This window comes from Mus musculus, chromosome 4 (genome assembly GCF_000001635.26).
Source record: "Mus musculus strain C57BL/6J chromosome 4, GRCm38.p6 C57BL/6J".
Classification (NCBI taxonomy): domain Eukaryota; kingdom Metazoa; phylum Chordata; class Mammalia; order Rodentia; family Muridae; genus Mus; species Mus musculus.
Window position 1 is genome coordinate 129,619,215 of NC_000070.6, and position 23,695 is coordinate 129,642,909.

Genomic DNA, 23,695 nt, shown 5'->3' on the forward strand with positions numbered 1-23,695 from the left:
GCGGCCCCCCTCCCCAACCCTGTGTTTGGCACAGTGAGAACAAGGAGAGCACCGAGTAGTCGCTTTTCTGTTTGTTTAATTCCAACCAGTGCCCCCGACCCCATAGCACCAAGGGGCTTCCGAATCCGTAAAATTCACAGTTTGAAGAGGAGAGTAGCAGAAGAGTTTAGGCGACACCTACGCAGCTGGCTGGTCCTCAGGCTCAGCATTCTCTGCCAAGTGTAGCTTCTGTCTGTGTCAGTCAAGGACTGTGACACTTTGGACCTGTGTATCCACGTCTTCCCACACTGTACAGGTGTGTGTGTGTGTGTTCAGGACCACCACACCAGGGCACAACCACCTAAATAAAGATTAAAATCTGGGGGCTGGTGAGATGGCTCAGTTGGTAAGAGCACCCGACTGCTCTTCCGAAGGTCCGAAGTTCAAATCCCAGCAACCACATGGTGGCTCACAACCACCCGTAATGAGATCTGATGCCCTCTTCTGGTGCGTCTGAAGACAGCTACAGTGTACTTACATATAATAAATAAATAAATAAATCTTTAAAAAAAGATTAAAATCTGAAAGCCAGATGTGGTGGCATATGCCTTTAATTCCAGCACTTGGGAGGCAGAGGCAGGTGGATCTCTGTATCTCTGTGAGTTCAAGGCCAGCCTGCTTTACTCAGAACAGCCAGGGCTACAAAGAGAAACCCTGTTTCGAATCCCAGAATCTCTCTTGCCCCCTAACAGAAAAGGCGGAAAGGGCAGGAGAACAGCAGACAAGCTTTGCTATGTGTCGGTGTCTGCTTCAAAGATTTCCATCATGCTAGGGCTTACACAGTGAGACGGTCTCAAACAAAAAAGATATCACTGTTTGAAACATACTTCTTACATGCATTTTTCTCTCCTCCATGGCCCTGCTCTGTTTGTTTGTTTAATTCTAGCTGTCCTAGAACTCACTATGTAGATCTGGATGACCTCAAAACCCAAGAGCTCCACTTCCGTGCCTCTGCCTTCCAAGTGCTGGGATTAACATTTTGTGTCACCACACCTGATGCATTTTTCCCTTAGAATTTGGGAAATTCTACATTCCTCTTAAGTGGGGCCAGTTTGTTGCCAATTCTGAGTCAGTATGAGAGCTGAAGATGGGAATATTTGTTATGTGTGAATAGAGATAGGAACGAAGAAACTCATCTCCTGCTCCTCATTTCTCCCTCACCCTAGCGGCATGTGAATCCCTAAGGCCCCTTGGAAAGGATACATGGAATTGCTAAGATCTTCCAGCTGTCAACACAGAGAAAAGGTTTATGTCAGGGGACCCAGAACAAACCTGGATGCTCTGGGGAAGGCCTACTGGTGGAGCTTGGGGGAGGGGGGGCTCACAACTCTTGGGTTCATGTACCCAACTTTCCATGGGAGACTTGGGAGCCTGTGCCCTCTCCACCCTTGGTGTCCCAGGATCCACAACAGCCAGCTCTATGACCCACATTGCTAAGCAGCTGGTCCAGGTTGCGGTCAGCCATTGTCTTCTTCTGCTCCTCAGGCAAGCCTTCTGTGACCCCATCCTCCTCTTCTTCCTCGTCCTCTTCCTCCCCACACACATCCAGGCTGAAGTGCAGTCTGGCCAACTTCTCCTGCATCTCCCGAACATGCTCCAGCTGCTCGAAGGAACATTCCTTCCCTGGACAACTCTTGAGTTTAGGAGGCAGCCTGGGACCCTAACCCCAGCCTGTCCCCAGACCAAGATCCCCAGCAGCACCCACAGAACTGCCCTGCTCCCGGACTTACCAAAGGCCTGCAGGCGGCCTGAATGAAAATCATTGAGCAAGTTCAGCAGTCCTCCCTCCATCTCATAAACATCTGTCACCTCTGTCAGGAAGGAGTGTTGCAGGGGTGTGCCTGCGGAGCCGCCTCCACCTCCAGCCAGCACCGGTCGGCATTTCTCCTTGCCTGCTCTGGGTAAAGTAGACATGACTGTGGTCATAGGTGTGTCATGTCTCTCTGCACTACTGCATCTGCCCCACCCACTCACCAACACAAACTGGTGTTTGTTCTCTGGGCCTGTCCTGAGCAGCAGGATAGGTTAAGGGAAGGAGCAGATGAAGGGGAGAAAGGAAGAGGGCAGAAAGGCATCTGTTTCCACGGATGCTGTAGCCAGAGGCCTACCTGCAAGGAGACTGACCGAGAGCCCATGAAGCCTCTGTGACTCTGGATAGGTCACTTGTCCTTGGCCTTGAGGGAGTTTCTTCTTTTACTGCCAACGAAGCACCTCCCACGAAAAACCACCCTGCTCTTGTTCCGTTCCAGAAACTGTTTTGAATTTTCCATCTCCTTGAAGGCGTGGCTCTGGCTCCAGCAGGCCAACATCCTTCTCCCCAGAGTGGCCCTGAACACAGCAGCCAGTTGGGCTTTCCTTCCTCTCCGACTGCATTTCCTACCATTCTCAAAGAGCCAGCCCTGAGCTCCGGATAAAATCTACTATGGCCATGCCAGTACATGCTGGCCAGGCAGATGGTATGGAGCCCCACAGAGGACACTGGTTTTATTTAGAACAATGGGGAAAAGAACACATTGTATTTATGGGAACAAACCTGGACCTAGGGTAGGATCCAAATTATCTTTTGTTTTGTTATTTTTGAGACAAGGTCTAACTATTCAGCCTTGACTTGGCGGGAACTCACTGTGTAGTCCAAGCTGTTCTCAGAGAGATGCACCAGCCTCTGCCACCCAATGCTAGGATTAAAGGCATGTGCCACCGCACCTGGCCACCAAAATTCTTAACATTGGTTTTGTTTTGTTTTTGTTGAGGTAGGGTCTCTTCTAACCCAGGCTAACTTCAAACTCTCTATGTAGCCAATGATCTGTGAACTCCTGATCCTGCACCTCTGCCACCCAAGGGCTGGGATGATGGCCCTGCACTACCACTTGCAGCCAGACTTCCATTATTTAAAAAGAACTGAGCAGAGAACTTAAATGGGCGAGGGAGAAAGCACAGTGGGAGAGCACTTGCCCAGTATCAGTATCTTGAGGTCAATCTCCCAGCGTGGTGACCAAAATACAATGAATTTAAAAGGAAGGAATCGTCCTCCCTGGTGTTTATCCCTACACTCCTGGGGCCCTTCCATCAGTGTCTTGGTTCTCATGGCATTCTCAGTCTTGATTATCACCTCCCCTCATCAGTGTCTAGCAGCTTCCTCTCACAGTCACACTCACTCACTCCCTCCTCAGAGCTAGAGCCAGTGGTCTCTATGTACCTGAGGACACGTCGGGTCTACATCCCCAGTGAATGGGTAAGGCATTGGCTGCTGTTCAGCAGCGATGTCGATGTCTGCAGGTCCTCCTTACACAGTGCTCGGCTCACACCTGGGAGTCTCCAGTCTGGCCAAGAGCCCCTCCCTACTCACCTCTTGAACTTGGCTCGCTGCTTGGGTGATGGCAAATGAGGGAGTCCCAGAGCCAAGGAGCCACTGTGGCTGGTGGGCACAGGGACTCTGCGCAGTGTGCCTGGGGCCTGTGCTGGTTGGGTCAGGCAGGGCTTAGGACTCCGTTTCTTCTTTTTGTCTTCCATTGGGTGGTGTGTTGGACCTCAGGTCTGGGAAGGAAGGGGGCAAAATCATCCCTTCACTCAGCACCCTCTTTCGTCTGAGAGGAAGGGTCTTCAGATGTATCTTTGTCCATCAGTCAGGAGCTCTGTCCTCTTGTCTGTACAGGGTCATATGCCAGCCTGCTGCTGGACTGTAGCTATGCATCTGAAGGACCTCCCAAGGCCAGCAAAGCCCTTTTCTTCCTGACAGCCCCATCTGCCTGCTGGAGAGGGCTGGCCCAGACCAGGGTCATCTTGCTGTTTTCCTGTCACTACAGCCCAGAGCCTGGGGCTGTAGAGGAAGATGCTCAGGAGACAGGGTGGATGTGACTAGGGGAGCAAGCTGAGGATCAGGAGGCCATTTGCTAGGCAACGGTCTGTATATGGCAGCGGATACTGACTAACTGCATGAGGTGCAACCAAGGTAAGGCAGGGACACCTGGAAATACCCTGGTGTCAATCATATGGACCAGGAATAGCCGGCTCATCACTGGCCTCTCTTCCACTTCACTTCAACTACACATGCCAGGGCTGCCCAGAAGTTCCCAGGACAGCTTCTAGTCTCTTCTTTTTCTAGTTAGAAAGTCTTTAGGGGCTAGACCTCCAACAATGTAACTCTGACTTGATTAGCTTAGCTTGACTCCCCTACAGCCCCATCACCTAGGTATCTGGTCTGCTGAGGTCCTCTCCAGGGGAGGTCTCAGCTCCCTCACTTTACTTCCGAGAGGGCGATGGTCAAATCGGAACATTAAGCGTTTAAGCTGGCATGGAACAGCTGGGTGGCATCAGTGGGGCTCGGGGGTGGGGTGGGGGGTGGTGGTGGTGGGAGACAGAACTCTTTTTCTCTCCATGTAGCAGCAGTGTGACCCAGTAAGAGACCTGATGGAAGCGGCAGCCAGAGCGACTGTGATCCGCCTGAGATGTGCCTAAGGAAAGATTCAGTTCTCAATTCGGGCTTCAAAAAACAAGCATCAGGTGCGGCACCCCGCCCCCATCCTCCTCACTCCCTTCTCGCCCCCTTGGGGTTCTACTGACCTGGAAGTTTGGGGTCTGGAGTGTGAAACAGTGCTTCTTTGCAATCTCCCTTCACCCTGCTTTCTCTCTCCTCAGGGGAACTGGAGCTGGAGGGAGCTAAGCTGGCTGGAGATGATTTGCATTTAAAGAGAAAGTAGCCCTCTTTGGATTCCCTGGGAGCGGAGCCGGAGGAGAGTACTTCCGTCGATTTAACAGTTCCCCTTCCCTACCTCCCACAAGAACTAAAGGAGCACTGTTAGTTACGGGATATGGATTTAAAATCATTTCCTTTTCTTGTCACGTTTGGAGGGGATCCCTTACAAAATGGTGGTGGCTTTGTTTGCAGCAGGGGTGGTAGGGAAATGATGGGGCTAAATGAATGTGTGGGCAGAGGCAATATATAAGTATACGGGAAAATGAGGGGCGGACACCAGAAGGAACAAAGACAATCAGTACCCAGCACCCTGTTAAGCCTTTTATGTACATTCAATCCTGAGACATAACTGTTATCCCGATTTTACGGAAAATAATCAATTGTCACTCATTCCTGGGCACGGTCGCTGTCCTGTGACATCCAGATACTCCTAGCCTGTAAGCGCTGAAGAACTGACAGGGCCTCTCCCCACCTCCGAACCAGAGCAAATAGGATCCCAAGCAGGCTGGCAGGAGGTGGGGCGTGAGAGCTCCGGAAGGAGGCTGGCCCAGAACTGTTGGCGGTTGTGCTGCTGGAGGAGGGAGGTCCCACCAATGAGGCTATTTGAAGATCTGGCAGAGGAGTCTGGTTCAGATCTCCAGAACAGCATCCGATGCCACAGGAGAGGGTGTCAGGCTGCCCAGCAGGCTCAAATTAAAGCGACCTAGGCAACAAAGCATCCATCTTCCCTTTTCCTTTAGCAACAACAGTAGGTTTCCCTGGCTGTGGGCACCCAGAGGTGTTGCTTCTGGGATCTTTTCCAGGTGCTGTTAACATGCAAACTGCTCTAGGAAGCAACTCTAATCCAAGACTTCTAAACAACCAAGAACCGGAGGGAGGGGAGCACGCTGGAAGGTCCCTTTCCTCTCAGAATTGCTGCTGGAGCAGGGTGCCAGCTTCGTTCATCAAAGTGACAGTGGGCCCAGGAGCACCCGGGGTTGCCACCTTCAGCTGCTTCCCTGAGGAGCCAGAAGCTTTTGCGGAGCCACTTGCGCTTGCAAGCTCCTGATGCGGAGGCAGGAAAGGAATCCTCTCCACCCCTACTGGAGGACTTTTAGAATCAATTTGTCTACCGCTTCTGGCTAGAAGGAATCAAGGGACAGCCCCTATAAAGCTGAGCAGTTCCATCTTTTCTGCCCAACCAACCCAGAGACCTGGTGCTGGCTGAGGCCACCTACAGTGTCCCTTAGAGGAAACCAGCTGAATTAGGGAACTACTAAGGCCGCGCGCATGCGCATTTCCCCAGGAGGGCGAGAGCACAGACCCAGTAGCTTCCTACCCCTTACTCAGCTGTGTGAACACCTTCCTTCAATAGGTCCTCAAGGCCCTCTGGGTCTGCTCTGAACTCCTAAGGAACACCTAAACACAAACCTCATCTCTCCCCTCACCCTCCTGGGCACCTGTCTCACTAGTCTGCTTCTGCCTTTGGGTTAAAGGCATGTTCTCCCACACTAGGTTCAACTGAGTATTGGATGAGGTCATGACTTGTCTGTCCTTCTCAGGACTTCTGCTTTAAAGCTTTGTTTCCTCTCAGTAGCTACGTTTTTTTTTAAAAATTACATGTATTATATGAGCACCAGTGCATGAGTGGCGGTGGGTGTCAAGCTGTATATATGGAGAACAAAAGGCAACTTGAAGGAGCAGATCCTCTCTAGCATCTGGGGAGCCACCCCTCCTCCTCACGCCCTTTTTGAGACAGGGTCTCACTACAGCAAACTGGAACACTACATGTGCATCAGGCTGACCTCAGAGTGCTGGGAACAAGGGCACCCCACCTGGAGAGCCTCAGCCCCGCCCCTTGAGATAGGGTTTCTGCTCATATAAGCCTAGCTGATATTGCCCAAGGCAGCCTTGAACTCATAGCAACCATGCCTCAGCCTTTCCATGCTGGGATTGCAGCTGTACACACCTTATTGAAATGTCTAACATTTTTTACTTATGTCCTTTGATTTTTTTTTTTTCTATGCCAAGAGCAAACACAGCTAAAGAATCTGTCATGGTCCTCAACTTGTGGCCAGGAGGATGTGGGACGATGACCGGCCACTGCCACTCTGCAGATCCAGAAAGATCCAATAATTCGATTGGCTGAGATACAGGTAAGGCAACAGGACTATTTAATGTAAAATTCATCAATAGCAAGTCCCTGGCTGCTGCCAATTCCAACGCAAACTGGGAACGGGAAAGGGTACAAAAAAAAAAGCTGTCAGCACAACTTCAAACAAGTATGGGTGGCAAAGGAAAGCAGTCATGGGGACAGAGGCAGCCCTCCTACCCGAGGCTGGTCAAGGGCAGTCAGATGCCTGGTGGTCCACACATGCTACTAAGGTGGAGGGGGGCTGGAGCAGTTCTCTGCAGGCTGCAGCCCCTCTGTGGACACCTGGGCAGTTCCACTGGCCTCTGGGTTAGCGCTCTGGAGGACTAACATGATGGGGACTAGGAAGCGTTAAATAACCATCTTTACAGAAACATTCTTACAGAAAGTGCCTAAGCTCCGACCATGGTCCAAAAAAGCCTCATGGAAAACAACGACAAAAAGTGGGGCTGACATGGCATACACGAAGTTCTCCCCTGGACAAGGACCTAAATATTGTTTGTATAGCCAAGGGCCCTGGACTCCAAGCCATACCCACTGTGGTCCTCTAGAGAAAAAGCTAACAATCTAAGAAACCAACATAGCTCTTGGTCCTAAAATGAGGTCATGTGCAGGGGACTTGCCCAAGTGAGGAAGGCGCTGGCCCTCTCACAGACAGGCAGCCTCCCTGAAGCTGGCCCAGTCTCCTGGGCTGACTTTGGAAAGCAGAGCAGCTGTAGTGACTGTAGATATGGTCAGAGGGGAGAAGGTAGAAGGGAGAGATTACTATCTGCATTGCCCTGGGTGCCTACAAGTGGATGGAGGGAAAGCCAAGGTTCTCTGGCCTGCCACACTGAGACCCAGCAGCTGTCACCCTGCACAAGCTTTAAGAGGTAGCTGAAGTGAGGCAAGCCAATGTAGTGGACCACACAAGGTCCTTCTGTCTTCAAGGAGGCAGGAAGATGCCTCACCCTTACATCTCTGTGGCCTAAGGAGCCCCATGGGTTAACAGGTCAGATCTCAGCCTGGAGTGTGGGCTGAGGCCTCACTGGAACCGGAAGAATACTATGATTTCCAAGATATAAGACCTTGGGAGAAATTCCACAGGACAACAGATTCCAGCTGGAGATGGCAAAGCCTCAACACACAGCTGCTGGGCACCCTGAGTGAATAAATATACCAGGGTAGCAAGTATTTGAAATGGTAGAGCCTGTGACATGGGAAAGGGGTCATTAATTTGTAATTTCTGGATTTAAACACATGATCATCAGCACGAGATGTTTTCTTCCAGCTGTTTACTTTTTGGTTTCCTGACAAGGGGTCCTGCTTCCTAGCTCTGCTGAGCTCTGGGATTACAGGAATATATCACACACCCAGCTCAATGTTTAATTTGAGTGTGTGGGGGCTTAGAGGCTAGTTATGAAAGATAAACTTGCAATAGTTGAAATACAAGAAGCAAAATTCCATCCAGTCTCAGTGTATGGAAGAGAAGCCTCAGCTTCCCAGACGGTCACTCCAGAAAAGCTGTTGTGGAAACTGACTCAACACCTTGGCAGGTGTGCAGTCACGAGAGCTTCAGCAGAGCCCCGAGACCACAGTAACACTGAGGAGGGTGGGGAGGGACGGTGAAGACAACTCCTCACAGCTATTTTGGTTCCTGGGATGTCTGTTCTTGACCTACCAGCCAGCTTAGGCAGGAAGAAGTGAAATCCCAAGGACTCACTTTTTGGCCAAGAGGGTTCGAAGGAAATGGCACAAGAGCAGTCCTCAAAAACCACACCTCTGAGATGGAGGTGAGGGGCAGGAGCCAAGAAACGACCATGCGCCAAGGGGCACGTGGGCCTGCGGTCCAGCAAAGGCTGCATGGAGAAGTGATGGGAACCAGTGGTTGCCTCCTAGGCTGAAGCCCATAGGCAAGCTTGTGGCAAAGCCATTAGAAGCCTCTTCCCTTCTCTGAAATATCTCATCTTCCCAAGCAGGATACCTTGGCACCCACATGGCAAAGGACCCTGACAGGGTGGTTCCAAGTGGGGTACTGGAGGCCAGGCACCTGAGGACCACTGCTAGAGTATCCCTGTTCCTTCCTTTGAAGTTCTTTAATACAAACTCTTATGCAAAACAAGCAAACAAAAACCCTCCCAAAAGAATCCTTTGGGTGACATTTGTCAATTATTTGTGCAGGCTAGAGGCACCTGTGAATGATAAGGCTACTGAGAACTGAGAAGCGACACTGGCCTGGACCTGGCACTATCGGAGGAGAAGTGGGCCTGAGGGATTCCCTCCCACACAGGCACACCTCCACTTCTGCCCCACAAAGACTCTGCCAGGGACACCATTCCCAGGTTAAGAGAAGCAATGGAACCTCCAGGGCAGCGAGGGAGGGACGAGAGCCCAAATCGCCCAAGTTCTGCTCACAAAAAGGAGGAGTCCAGGCCTGGGTGCTTTCACTTGTCATGAGCTCTGAAAAGGCCAAGAGGGGTCTGAGCCTTAGAGCTGGGTAGGAAAATATTGGAGTCATCTGACCTGCCAGCTTACTGTGACGGCAGCTTCAGATGACATCTTCTATGACTCTTCCGTTTTCAGAGTCTCCAACTTCATCTGCACACTGTCCGAGGTGAAAGCCCACAGTGCACCTACAGGTGTTGACTATAGAACCGCATGAGGGTCTGCACGCCTGCCCATCCATGTAAGACTAACCCACAAAATTCACAATTGCCAAGTGTCCGACGGCCTCAGCCCTGGGCTGCTCCGTGTGGAAGCCTTGCATGGACGAGGCCTGACTGGGCTGCTGCTCCTGTCCCAGCATGCCCAAGCACCGTGATCTCTAGGCAGTGGCAGGGGTGGGCTCTCCAGGCCCTGTCTGGCCTGCTGTTCCTGTGCTCGGGGCTCCCGAGCAGCAAGGAGCGTCTGTGGCCCTTGGAGAGCTGGCTGGTTGAGCCCCAGGACTTTCAACCCCTTGTTCCTTGGAGGCAGTGGTGGCCTCTGGCCTCCGCTCAGAGCCAATGTCAGTGATGCCCCCTGCAGTCAGGTCCTGTACCCTCTTGTTGAGGTCATTGCGCTCGGTCTGCAGTGCTCGGCACAGCTTCTCCAGCCGCTGGATTTTCACCTGCAGGCCCTCCAGCTCTTTGTCCCGGACGGTTTTCTAGGTAGAGAAATGAAGCATTCAGTGAGACGTTCACATCCTCAAGTCTGGGCAGCTTAAACCCAAAAGCTGGCCCATGTAGTAAACAGCCCCAGCCGAGGGCCAGAGGATGTATTCTACTTGTCTGCCAGATACCCTGACACACCACAGGCATCTTTAAACTGTCGATTGTTAAACAGGACCACGGACCACTCTCAGATCTCAAAAAAATGTGCAGACATAAAAAAGGTCCCCAAAAGGGCTCACTTGGATAAGTGCTCCTGGAAACGCAGCCCCAGTTCCCGTGTAGTGTCAGTGACTGAGTGACAGCAGGGGAAAAGGCCCACAGACCAGTCCGCGGCCCTCCACCCACCTCTTCAGCCATCTCCAGCAGAGCCTTGTTGCTGCTTTCCCACCGGGATCGATACATGGTGGTTTCTTTCTCCAGCTTCTTGATCTTCTTTGTCATCTGTTACACCACAGATGAAAAGAAAGGGTCAGAGATGGGCTATCTGCACGTCTCTGCCAACTGGGAGCCTCAAGTTAAGCTGACCACTGAGGGGCTGACAAGACTGCTTAGGAAATAAGGAGGTACTTGCTGCCGAGGCTAACGATGAGCTCCATGCCCCAAACCCACAGATTCAACTCCTGTAAATGGTACTTGGATAATTGCCATATGCATAGCCCATACACATACATATCTATTCACAATATTGTTTAAAAATATGCTGGGTGCCTTTATCCCAGCACTCTCGAGGTAGAGGCAGGGTGGGTATTTATGAGTTCAAGACCAGCCTGGTCTACACTGAGAGTTCCTGGGAAACCAGGATTACATAGAGAGACTACATCTCTAAAGAAATAAAATAAAATTAAAAAAAAAAAAAAAGCTACCATTGAAGCCTAGTAGAATGCATATTCTCTATTTAAAATTCCAGCATAAATAAAGAAATCAAACCAAACAATAATAGAAAAACAAACAGAAACTGTCCCCTCTGGCAGGAGAGGGAGCTATGGCCCCTTCTAACTACCTCTTGATATATAGAGTGCCTGTGAGGCTGCCAGGGCAGCTCAGGTCTGAAGGAAGCGGCCAGAACGCCCACCGTCCTGGCCAGGCTGAGGGCCTCCCTGTGTTACCTTTTCCATCTCCTGTTTGAACGTGGTGAACACTTCACTGCTTTTGGAAAGTGTGTTCTGGAACTCCTCAAACTTCTCCGTGTACAGGGCGAGCTGCGTAAGAAGCACAGGAGCACGATGAGGAGGAACGCGGACAGAGCCACTCTACTGAGACACCATCTCCTAATACCACACAAGCAAAGTCGTGCACAGCAAGGATGTGTTCCAACACGACAATCCTGCAAAGTCAGCCTTGGGAAGACGTCAGCATGTGGAGACACTGGTCTCATACAAAAACAAAACAAAACAAAACAAAACAAAACGAAGCATACACTGATAGGGCTGAAGGGACGGCCAGAGGTTAAGATCACTGGCTGATCTTCCAGAGGACCTGGGTTCAATTCCCAGCACCTACATGGAGACCACAACTGTCTGGAACTATTCTAACCTCTAAAGGTACCAGGAACACAAGTGGGGAAAAATATACATCCATGCAAAACACTCATATGCATATCAATACAGCAAAATAAAAGTAGACAGAATTGAGCTAGACCTGGTAGCTAACGCCTCATGCATCTGGGAGTCAGAGGACTGTCACAAGTTCAAGGCCACCAGAGAGCCTGGTCTACAAGGTAAGTTCTGGGTTAGTTGTAGCCACAGCTAAACTCAGAGACCTGTTCTTCAAAGAACAACAAAAATGCCTGGCATGATGGCACATGCCTACATTTAATCCCATTACTTAGGAGGCTAAGACAGGCAAATCTCTGTGTTCCAGGCCAGCCTGGTGTACAAAGCAAGTTTCAGGACAGCCAGGGCTACACAGAGAAACTTTGTCTTTGGGGAAACAAAACACACATAAATAAAAGACTTGGCCGACACCAACAGGCCAGCTGGCACAAAGCCAGGCTATGACAGTCCTGTCTCCACTGCCCTGCAGATGGGCCCTTGTGAAAGCATCCTGGAAACTGCAGGTCAGGTTCCCGTCTCACCTGCTGCTTTAGGTGGGTCTCCTGCTGCTTCATCAGCTCGCACATCCTCTGGGACTCCACCGCTTCCTTCAGGAGCTATTTCCAAGACAGGACCCCAGAACCTGTCAGAAGCCCCTGAGGGTATGTCTGACCTTCTTTAGCCACAAGCACTGGACCCACTGAGGCTACCTGCTCTCAGACTGCTGTCTGGACAGGCAATTACTGGATTGGGCAGGCAAAATCTCTCCCATCCATAAGAAATAGATTGAACTAAGCCAGAACCCAGCCCACTTCCTTCCAGCCCCACCACAGCCCTGGGGCCTGAGCCTCACAAACTCCTTCTCTCGCTGGTGCCGCTCCTCTGCCTCCTTCAGCATCTCCTGGGCCTGCTGGAGCTTGGCGTCCACTAGCTGCTGCTGCAGGTCCTTATGTTTGAAGACTTTGTCGATATGCTGCAGAAAAGGTAATTTATGGAGTCAGGAGTTCCCTTTCAAGAAAGCCCCAACTCTAGGAAACAAGGCACTTCATCCGGTCTCCTGCCGACCCATGTCCTTGGGAATGGCATGGTCTGATGTACAGGTCTGATGCGGAGCTGGGACGAGGACACGCCTCCACTCTAGCACTGAATACTCTACAGATGTCCGGTTCAGACACCAGGGATAAGCACTGGTGTGTGTGTGTGTGTAATCTCTTCTTTCCATTTATTTCAGCTCCTTATCTACAGGATACATCTCTTGAAGGAAGAGCAAGCCCAGGCCTGCAGTTGCGGCCCCAGGCCCTGGCACTCACTACAGACTCCCAAGCTGCTGGCCTCAATCGCCTGCAGCTCACCTCCTCACGAAGCTCGTATTGCTCGATCAACTTCTTGAGCCTCTCGGCTAGCTCCATATTCTCCTGGCGCAGCTTGGAGTTTCGCTCGTTATGCTGTTCCATCTGCAGCTGAATGTCATTCAGTGTCACCTGGAAGTGTGAAGTCACTTCTTTGCGCTTCTCCTCCTCCTCACGGGCTCGCTGCACGCCTTCTTCCTGAAGAAAAGAATTGTCCATAGTTGCCAGCCTTGCACAAAGCTCCCCTAACTAGTTCCAAAGTCCAGTCTTTGCCAACAGCGATTTGGGCCCTGGGGAGCACCAAGGATGTAGGACGTCATACAATGGGGTTTCCTAACATGCCTCTCTGTAAATCAGGTGTTATCAAGCGACTCTCCCAAGAATACTCAGGGTCCATGCTAAGTGCCATTCTGCAACAGCTGGACAGCCTGAATTCTTGTTCCCAGACTCTAGATTAAGTATTTCTGCTTGTTTCAATTTGTGTCCATTTTAATGTCCTTTAGTCCCTCCTGTTCCCCACAGAGAACAATATAACAAAATGTAGTCATATTCAGGACTAGCAGAGTTGTAAGAAATGAGGCACCTAAACATTCCCACTTTTATGAAGACAGCCTAGACGATTCTATCAATTAGCCACTTAGTGCTGTGCCCACTGACCCAGCCATTTCACTTCTGAAATTTAGTCTGTAGATAAAATTCCTCAGCACACAATTGGTAAAGGACATGGACACACATACTCTTACCTAGTTTTGGTTTTTAAGTTTTTTTTGTTTTGTTTTTTTGTTTTTTAAAGATTATAGCTGGGCGTGGTGGCGCATGCCTTTAATCCCAGCACTCGGGAGGCAGAGGCAGGCGGATTTCTGAGTTCGAGGCCAGCCTGGTCTACAGAGTGAGTTCCAGGACAGCCAGGGCTACACAGAGAAACCCTGCCTCGAAAAACCAAAATAAATAAACAGATAAATAGATATAGATAAATAAATAAATAGTACTGCACATGTGTGCACCTAGAGGCCAGAGGTCAAGTGCCATCACCAAGCTTTCTTTACCTTAGTATGTATATATGTATGTATTTATTTTGGTTTTTCGAGGCAGGGTTTCTCTGTGTAGCCCTGGCTGTCCTGGAATTCACGAGAAGTTTGTACTTTTTAAAGAGAGTCATGGACCTCCTGCCACTGGAGTTAGACAGTTGTGAGCTGCCATGTGAGAGGTGGGCACTGAAGCGGCTTCTCTAGAAAAGCGGCCCATGCCCTAACCACTGGGTTATCTGTCTGCCTGTCACCCACTGGGTTATCTATCTGCCCACCCACTTCTTGTTGGTTTTGTTTTAAGCTTTTTTATTTATTTAGTTTTTATTTTTGTTTTTGTTTTTTTCGAGACAGGGTTTCTCTGTGTAGTCCTGGCTGTCCTGGAACTCACTCTGTAGACCAGGCTGGCCTCGAACTCAGAAATCTGCCTGCCTCTGCCTCCCAAGTGCTGGGACTAAAGGCGTGCGCCACCACGCCTGGCTTAAGCTTTTAAAAATTTCTGTATATTTATGTGTCTCTGTGAATGTATGTCACATGTATGCAGGTGTCCAGAAGTCAGATTAGAGTATCAGATCTCCTCAAATGGCTTGCGGACAGCCGAATGTGGGTGCAGGAACAGTAATCGGGTCCTCTGGAAGACTACTAGGTTACTACTCAGCCATCTCTTAGTCCTCCATACTTCACCGAGGTACACTACTTAGGCCAGCTCTGCCGCCGGGCTCCAGGCCTTATGCTGGCAGTGGGAAGCACGCTCTTGGTTGATCCATCTCCCCACCTTGCATCCTGAGGTCCCATAAAGGTTTACTTGGCAGGGGACTCTGGAGCCTACTGTGGTGCCCAAGGTCTGCTGAAACGGCTTAGGACTGGGAAGTGTGCTCTTGAGCAGCTCTGCTGTCCCACACCCTCCTGCCACACCCTGCTCCTGCCCCTCTCAGCGCAGATCTGAAAAGCCATCAGGTTCCCCTTATCATGGATGAGAGCTTTTACACTGGGTGTCAGGACAAACAATCTCTGTGGTTTTAGGAAGCTGAGTGTTTGCAGAGGGAGCTGACTCCGGCTGACGCATCTGGTGCTTCCTGCACGCCAGGCAAGGTAGGCACAGCTGTTCTTTGGTGGACCTGGGACTGAGCTAAGCCTAAGCTGCTGCTGCTGTTACTTCTTCTTCTATAGTAAATCTTCCTATGAAATCCAAGCTGGCCCAGAACTCACTGTATAGCATAGCCGCAGTTGCCCACAAGTCCCAATGGATACTGATGGGCCTACCTTCAGGGACCGGTTGTGCCGTTGCAGCTCCCGGCACAGACTCTCAAGCTTGCTTCGGGCCAGGACAGCCTTGCTGTGTTCCCCTCGCAGATGGTCCTTCTCCTGCACGAGCTGGCTCTGCTTCTTCTGCAGGAGCTTCATCTGCTTCTGCGAGTTCCGATGCTCTTCCAGCTGAGAACAGGAGGCATAAGTGTCTGCAGGGCACCGTTACACAGCTCTAGAGATTCCTAAGCTAACCACTATTCACCCCTTCCACTCCAGGCACAACAGCTCCAACAAGAGCCTGCTCACACACCAAAAGCACGGGAACTTCTCATGCTCCTCCCAGAAACTGTGCAGGCTAACCAAGGGTTTCTTGGGGAAATAATAATGAATAATGACCAAGACCAATGAAGTCCGCCATCAGATCCCAGCCTCTATCCCAGTTGACTCCACTGGATGAGCCCATGGTCCACTCTGTTGGGATACCCACATCCTATCAGACAACTAATCTACATGCTACCAATTCAGAGCCTGTCTGCACCACACTCCTTTCTCAAGACACTGCTTTTTCCAACAACTGCTACTCTTTTATTTGGGGGGTGGGGGGGAGGTGTTGAAGATGAGGTTTTTTTGTGTAGCCCTCGATATCCTCGAACTCACAGAAATCCACTGTTGTGCCTCTCCTCCTGAGAGCTGGGATTAAAGGTGTGTCACCACTGCCTGGCTACAACTACTACTTTTTTTTAAAAGTTTTTTCAAGACAGGGTTTCTCTGTGTAGCCCTGGCTGCCCTGGAACTCAGAAATCTGCCTGCCTCTGCCTCCCGAGTGCTGGGATTAAAGGCGTGCGCCACCACTGCCCGGTATATTTTACATTTTAATCTTAGGCCTTTAAAGGCTGATGCAGTTCTCATAGCTTAGCAGATCCAAATCAGACTAGCCATCTATCAGCTGGGGTGAGGCTGCTGTCCTGAGTAGCACTGGCCTATCACTCCACGCCAGGACCGTCACCACTTCTTTAAATCCCCATCAGTATTTATGGTTCCTCCATTTCTCATCCTAATAGACTTGCAACTACTGGGCTTCATTCTTTTCTCCTAACTGACTCACCTTCTACCCTGGCTTATTCTTTAATCCCAGTAAAGCCCCTTTCCCTTATGCTGCACAAGTACCGAAGCAACCCTGCTTAAAGAAGTCTTCCTTAGCCGGGCAGTGGTGGCGCACACCTTTAATCCCAGCACTTGGGAGGCAGAGGCAGGTGGATTTCTGAGTTCAAGGCCAGCCTGGTCTACAGAGTGAGTTCCAGGACAGCCAGGACTGCACAGAGAAACCCTGTCTTGAAAAACCAAAAAAAAAAAAAAAAAGAAGTCTTCCTTATACCAATCCTTGGAAGGCTCCCTTCTGCCCAGAAAGGCCACCACCACTTTCTCCAATGATATACACCCCTTTCCGAGACAACTGCTTATCTCCTCTTTATATCTTCCCACCCCAGATATTGTCATCATTCTTGTTTCCCTGGAAACTCAGAGGAAACCAGGGGACTAGCAGCACACGCCCCCCATCTCTGACTGTACTTGTCTTCTTCACTTACAGACAGGTACAGACTGCTGGAGCCTCCCTCCTTGTGCGTTAGGCCTTAGCCCCCTCCTATATTAAGAATGTTACCCCAGGAGCTCAATTCCTCCTCCTTTGTAGCATCAGTATTCTCCTAGTTAAAGCCTTCCAAAATGGACTTTGTTTTTCTTTCTGGAACTCACTGTCAATTCACTCTGTAGACCAGGCTGGCCTTCAACTCAAAAGATCCACCTGCGTATGCCTCCCAAGTGCTGGGATCAAAGGTGTATACCACTCTACTAGGCTCTGTATTTCTTTTAATTTTACTTAATGTTTCTTTGTGTTTTGCCTGCATCTATGTCTACACTATACTTGTGGGCCTGGTACTTGCAGAGTCTAGAAGAGGACTTCAGAGTGCCCGGAACTATAGTTAAAGATGGTTGTGAGCTACCATGTGGGTGCTTAGAATCAATCCCAGGTCCTCTGGAAGAGCAGTCACTGTTTTTAAACACTGAGCCACCTGACCAGCCCCTCCTTTACTCCTCTCTATCTCTCTACCCTCAATCCACTCTACACTTTTACAATAAGAAAGGTGGCAAGACCATACTTGGCATTCTTTCTTTGGTGGTGGTGGTGGTGGTGGTGGTGGTGGTGGGGTTTCATTTTCAAGACAAGACCCTGTAGTCTGGGCTGGCCTTGAATTCCTGATCCTCCAGGAATTAACTAACGGACACACCACCATGCCTTGGTATTTCCCATGATCCAACATGGAGGTCATTACCTTGTCTCAAGAACTGAATCAAGCTCCTAGAGCTAACTTTCACTTCACTCAGGACTGAGAGCTAAGGAGGTAAAAGAACAAGAGCCACCCCAAAGACGGCCAATCAGGAGGCAGAGCATCCTGGGGAGATGCATGTACAGACACATCAAGATATAACTACACAATATCTGGGACCAACGCCAGAATTCTACCACCTGAAATCATTGGGAAATTTACTAATAAAGTTTCTCTTCTTACTGACTGGAAACTAATTTCTCATTTAACAGATAGCAGTGGGAGAATTAAAAGAAAAAGTTAACAGAAATTAAGCCAATATGTGTTCCTGCACCCTAGCTCCTACCCCAGGTAGCCTGATGACTTTCCAAAGGGAGGGAGGGTATGAAAGGAGGAAAGGGCATGGACTGACCAGCTCAGCATACTTCTTGCACAGTGCAGCCAGCTTCTCCTCTGGGGTACTCAGCGTGTTCAGTGTCTGCATCAGCAGAGTGATCTCCTTCCCTGAAAAGCACAGGGGGTAAAGCACACACCCTTCCCGAGGGTTCCCTCTAGGCCCAAGCCTACACTTCGGAGTGCTAAGGCAGTTTTCCTGTGACACTATGGTACTTCATAAAGAACTGTGGCTCAATCCTGCAGCTTCAATGCACATTCCCACTGCAACCTAAGTGGTATCTGCAGTGTTACTACTAACAAATGTTCATTAAATGAACAGAGCAGTCTCTTTGGTAAGCACTGCCAGGGAGAGGAGAACCTGTCTGAAGACATTACAAACAGGAGAAAGGTAAGCCTACTGATAAACCCAGGGCTACTGTCTGATGTCCCTTGAGAAATTAGCCAAACTCCTGTCATGAGACATAGCTACACAGTTATGTTTAAAGATTTATTCAGCCGGGCAATGGTGGTGCACGCCTTTAATCCCAGCACTTGGGAGACAGAGGCAGGCAGATTTCTGAGTTCAAGGCCAGCATAGTCTACAGAGAGAGTTCCAGGAAAGCCATGGCTACACAGAGATACCCTGTCTTGAAAAACCAAAAATAGGGGCTGGTGAGATGGCTCAGTGTGTAAGAGTACCCGACTGCTCTTCCAAAGGTCCGGAGTTCAAATCCCAGCAACCACATGGGTGGCTCACAACCATCTGTAACGAGATCTGACGCCCTCTTCTGGTGTGTCTGAAGACAGCTACAGTGTACTTACATATAATAAATAAATAAATCAAAAAAATTTAAAAAAAAAAAAAGAAAAACCAAAAATAAAAAAGATTTATTTTATGTGAGTACACTGTCACTTTTTCCAGACACACCAGAAGAGGGCATCAGATCCCATTACAGATGGTTGTGAGCCACCATGTGGTTGCTGGGAATTGAACTCAGGACCTCTGGAAAAGCAAGCAGCCAGTGCTCTTAACCAGCGCCATCTTTCCAATCCCACCCACAGTTATGCTTAAGATGCATCTCTTTCATATGTGACCCTGTGACTTGGGGAAAAAAAAAGGGCAAGAAATCTGTCTTTAAGACAGATGACAAAATGAGGAAGGAGGACCAGTGACGTGGTTACAGTACTAGAGAGAGATGAGAGAGAGGGTCTTGCTATGTAGTCCAAGTTGCCTTTGAACTCAGTCTTCCTGCCTCTGTTCCTCCTAGTCGCCCATTAGAGGCATACACTACCACATAGGTTCCCATTAGATTCTAAATTCATATTTTCATATTATCCCACCACCCCTGTCAAAGGACTGCCATTGCTCTCTGTTTTTATTCATTTGAGATAAGGTTTCATTATGCAGCTGGCTGGTCCGGCACTCAAGAGATCTACTTGCCCCTGCTTCTCAAGTGCTGTGATTAAAGGTGGATGCCATCACGCCTGATTGCCTCTACCTCAGCCAGGAAGCTTTACAATTGTCTCCCTTGGGTTCCACTGTATTCAGTCAGCACAGACCAGGTTCCTGAATTGTCAGTCCTGGAGGCCCACGAGATTGGCATGGAGATGGCAAACCCCACCAGTGGATGGCTTTGCTTGGTTTCTATTATTTTGGTTGCCAATTATTCAGCTGGTCAGATGAGAGTGGGGGACTAACCAGGTAGGAGTCAATTTTTCAGATCAAGAAGGCCCTTTCTTGATGATTCTGAAGAGGTCTGTGGCTTACCTGGTTCATGTTGATATTTGATATCTCAACCTTGGTGTAGCCTAATTCTATTGCTATAGAAACAGGGAAACTAAGACCCAGGAGTGGAGAATAAACATGTCCAAAGTCAAGCAGCAGCTAAAAGTGGTGCTGGCAAGCACTCGGGCCTCCTGTTCTCCATATCCTCAGTGAGATGCTAGCTACACTCTGCCTCCACTTCCCAAGGCCAGGAGGCTTTGCACAAGTGAGTGATCTAACAGCTCAATGCTAGGACCCCATCTTTGAGTAAACCCGGGCGGGGGGGAGGGGAGATAACACACATACTGTCTTGAAAAGCAGATTCTTTTGAGTTCTGACAGAGCAGGTTAGCCCATGAGATGACAGGTGTTAACTCCCTCCCCTCACCAATAGCTCCCCCCTCACCTAGACCCTTGGCTTTCTTCTTCTCCTGTGGCCTCCGATGGTCTCGGTCTCCAACTTCATCACTCGCTCGGATCTCCTCTGTTCCAGGCTCTCCCTTAGAGGTCTCCTTCTCGCCGTTGACGACTGGAATGCCTGGTTCAGGCTCCCCATTCCTGGCTGCATAGGTTCGGGACTTCTCCGTGTCTTCCGGCTCAGTGGGCTCACCCTGTGCTCCCTCCTCAGCCGGGCCTCCCTGATTGTTGTCCACACAGTATGTACTCAGGATGTCTTCCAACTGCCGGCTCAGCTCCTCAGAGACGTCACAGAGGGCCCCAGGCTGAGCTGCTTTAGCTCGAGCCCCTACAGCAGGAAAGATGAAGACACGGGATTAAAGTTCAGTGGTCATACCACTCGCTTGGATCTTCTTTAAGCCCAGATAAACACACTGGTGTGGGTTAAATGTTGTTTTATTTATTTATTCGGTTGAGTTAGGCTCTCTCTACAGGGCCCTGGCTGTCTTGGAACTTAGTATGCAGGCTGATCACAAACTCCGAGATCTGTCTGCCTCTGCCTCCTGAGTTCTGTGGACAATGGTGAGGGACACTAGGCCTGGCCTCAATTTAAGTTTTTTTAAACCCTAAGTTTGTTTAGTTATAAAACAAGTATTTCTAACACCCAAACATACTTGTTATAAAAGCCAACTGTGTAAAGCACCCCTGTGTGAGGAGCAGTTGGCATGTGGCAGACGCTGCACCTCATGAAGGACAATTACCCACCACTGGCAAGTGTTCTCTGGGAATATGACTTTGCTTACGGGGTGCTTCATTTGACTGTCTTCGTTTAAACCAGTCAGAGCATGCTCCCAAGGTTGCGCCCCACGGCTAAGAGTGGGAAGGTTCACCACCTCCCCAGGAAACAAAAGGATCACACAGAATGAGCATCGTTCATTCTATAGTTCCTTCTTCTTGGGTAAACACTGGCCTCAGAAGACAGACCAGTACCAGAAACTCCTCCCTCTGCCCACTGGAAAAGCAGAGCTGGCACACACCCTCGGTCTTCCCAGGAGCCTGGCTTGTGGAACCTTCGGCTTCCGCCCCAGGAGCTGTCTGTCTGGGTCGTCCATGGGCTCCCTCCGGTCCTGCTTCCCGTTGCCCCGGGCTGCCCTTCGAGTTGGAGTGTTTGGCAGGCCCATTCTTTTTGTCTTGGTTCTTCATTGTGATCTGCAAGGCCAGAAATGGGGCAGATCCTTTAAGGACCCAGTTGCTTTTTTTTTTCTAGACTTCAAAATTCTTCTTCACAACTAGATAAGAAATCCCCAAATCTGACGCTCGAAGCTTCAAACAGACCGGTCGGTCTTCGCCCGGGATTTCACGGTCCCATGGAAGGTTTCCGAGAAGCTGCCCCTGAGTGAGTGAGGGAAGGAAGAGGCCTCCTTTCTCCCGAATGCCACTTCTCGGCACCACACGGCTCCCTCTCGGCAGCCGGAGCGCGGGATTGGCTCAGAGCCGCAGACTGACGTGGCGGGATGCTCCAGTCCCGATCGGCTCCCCGCCCCACCAGGTCCCACGTGGGACCCCCGCGCGCGCGCGCGCACAGAAGCCACCCACACCCCACGCGCCCTCTAGACCTAGAGTACGCACGCGCAACACTGGGGCAGGCCGCCCTCCCCCCGACCCCCCGAATTAGTTGTTCCTCTACGGCCAACGCGTCCTGGGCCACAGACCCTCTGAAGAGCTCGTCCCACGTACAGCCCATAGACATACTTCACCACGGACGTCCGGCGGCGTCCTCCTCTCCGGCCGAGCACCGGAAACCTAGGTAACTGCTGCCAACAGGACCGCCCTCTCCTGCCGCAGCCAATCAACAGCAAACGCGGGCGCGGAGCTTGCTGGGAAAAAAGAAGTCAAGGCGGCTTTGGAGGCGGGAGTGGGAAAAACTACGAGCCCCTTCATGCCTCGCGGCGCCGCACAACTCCCGAGATGCAACCGAAAAGCATAGGAGCCAAATACCCTGAGGGTCCGAAATTATGTCATTGGTCGAGAGATTTTTGTCAGCCTCTTTTCTGGTACTGAAGCTATGATTGGCCTTAAACTTTGGCATTCTGGTCTTTTTTTTTTCTTTTTTTTTCATACACTCATTAGTCCTTTATAAACATGTATGACTTTCTATGATCTCTGAGAACTCGGAAGAGGGATAGAAAGGTAAACTAATTTGTTATGTGCCTGGCATTTTTTTCCCCTCTATTACAATAGAAGGTTTATAATAATTCAAACGTTTTTTCCTCGTATCCAGTAGCTTGATTCTCATAATTACTCGGATTAAGTACAAAATACTCAGTGATCTGTGAAATATACGATAGTACAGAAAAGCCTAGTTAAAATAAAACAAACTACTATTTGTTTGTTAGAGACAACATCTCGTTATATGTGGCTTTGGCAGGCCTGGAACTCCCTATGTAGATTAAATTGGCTTTGAACTCAAGAGTTTTGTCTGTCTTTGCCTCCCCATGGCTTGGACTAATGGCAAAGGCCACCAGGTAAAGGGTAAATAGTTTAAGGCTCCATCAATATTGTGTGGTTATAGCAGATTCAAAGCTGGAAGCCTGACACCAGCACCCATCCTTTAAAAATATTTCTTTGCCCCCTGAGTCAGGGTTTCTTTGTGTAGCCTAGTGTGTCCTAGAACGTAATCTTTGACTATGCTGGCTTCTAACTCAGAGCTGCCTACCAAAACCGGTTGGAACCATTCTCCGACACCACAGCTGTTCTCTGAGGCAATTTATGCCCCGCCTTCTAACCCCACCAGCTTGGCAATTACTCCCTCAGAAAGGGATTGAAGCCAGGGAGTTTGGCTTTAGGCAGGTTGGTAAACTCCCACCCTACCACCCCTGCCCCACTTTCTGCAAAGTATCAAGTGTTACTGCTTTAAAATGTTAGATTTTTCTCGTCTTTGTTCTTCATTATGATTTGCAGTGCCAGTGTAGGCTCAGAACATTAAAAAAAACCCCACAATTGTGATTTCAATTCTTTTGTTGTGTGGAGTTTGTTTTGTTTGATAAGGTCTTGCTTTATAGAGCTGGCTGGCGTGTAACTCTCTATGTAGATCAGGCTGTCCTAGAAACTCACGTGTTGAAATTACTGTTGGCTAAATGCTGCAGCCTCAAGAGGCTAGAGTCAGGCTGTGGGGTAGAGCATGTTGCAAATTGTGCTAATTGGACTTTGTTTTAGGGTTCTTAAATGATGTCTATTTTTCTGTAATAGGTCTGCCAAACAGACTCAGAGTAGAGTTCTGTCTGTTCACATGTAACTTTGAGAGACAATAAACTCAGTGACAGAGTACTTACCCGGAGTGATCAAAGCTGAAAAGAGAAAGCGTTGGCACTTGACCAGTTTACTGAGGGAACCGAATCTCAGAAAGGTTTGCGTTAAAGGTACCTGGAAACCACTGCCCTGATTGCTTCTCAGTAAACACTTGGAAATCTCTGAAGAGGTAGCATCTACATCAGGTCTTTACCAAATTCCATACAAAGAGGAAAGCGATTCTGGAGCAGTGGTTCTAAACCTTCCCAGTGCTGCAGCCCTTTAATACAGTTCCTCGTGTTGGGGTGACCTCCAACCATAGAATTATTTCTCTTGCTACTTTATAATTTTGCTACTGTTTTGAATCATACATGTCTGTTTTCTGATGGTCTTAGGCAATACT

At 49.6% G+C, this 23,695-nt stretch overlaps 2 protein-coding genes and 1 long non-coding RNA gene across 7 annotated transcripts; 1 reads left to right on the forward strand and 2 right to left on the reverse strand.

The window, feature by feature from the left end:
• Positions 1-59: 59 nt before the first annotated feature.
• Positions 60-4,694, reverse strand: Ccdc28b (coiled coil domain containing 28B). 2 transcript variants are annotated; one of them, NM_025455.2, is made up of 6 exons: positions 4,600-4,694; positions 3,386-3,573; positions 1,770-1,936; positions 1,469-1,662; positions 1,243-1,265; positions 60-232 (listed from the first exon to the last, which is right to left on the reverse strand). In NM_025455.2, the coding sequence occupies exons 2-6, from the start codon at positions 3,547-3,549 to the stop codon at positions 178-180; spliced, it is 603 nt and encodes a 200-aa protein (NP_079731.2). In that variant the 5' UTR covers positions 3,550-3,573; positions 4,600-4,694; the 3' UTR covers positions 60-177. The 2 variants fall into 2 exon arrangements, with proteins under 2 accessions (NP_079731.2, XP_030109556.1); XM_030253696.1 differs by lacking the exons at positions 3,386-3,573; positions 4,600-4,694 and adding an exon at positions 2,148-2,506.
• Gm34305 lies at positions 3,572-13,608 on the forward strand. 2 transcript variants are annotated; one of them, XR_376684.4, is made up of 4 exons: positions 3,572-3,988; positions 4,420-4,539; positions 4,675-6,867; positions 12,755-13,608. It is a non-coding gene; the product is annotated as a predicted gene, 34305 (long non-coding RNA). The 2 variants fall into 2 exon arrangements; XR_376685.4 differs by lacking the exon at positions 12,755-13,608 and having other exon boundaries at positions 4,423-4,539; positions 4,675-5,184.
• Txlna (taxilin alpha) lies at positions 6,863-21,851 on the reverse strand. Of its 3 annotated transcripts, none has more exons than NM_001199695.1 (11): positions 21,757-21,851; positions 21,042-21,213; positions 20,015-20,353; positions 17,882-17,973; positions 15,161-15,331; positions 12,876-13,070; positions 12,377-12,496; positions 12,066-12,140; positions 11,098-11,190; positions 10,337-10,432; positions 6,863-9,984 (listed from the first exon to the last, which is right to left on the reverse strand). In NM_001199695.1, the coding sequence occupies exons 2-11, from the start codon at positions 21,205-21,207 to the stop codon at positions 9,667-9,669; spliced, it is 1,665 nt and encodes a 554-aa protein (NP_001186624.1). In that variant the 5' UTR covers positions 21,208-21,213; positions 21,757-21,851; the 3' UTR covers positions 6,863-9,666. The 3 variants fall into 3 exon arrangements, with proteins under 3 accessions (NP_001186624.1, XP_006502722.1, NP_001005506.2); XM_006502659.4 differs by having other exon boundaries at positions 21,717-21,850; NM_001005506.3 differs by lacking the exon at positions 21,757-21,851 and having other exon boundaries at positions 21,042-21,591.
• Positions 21,852-23,695: the final 1,844 nt, after the last annotated feature.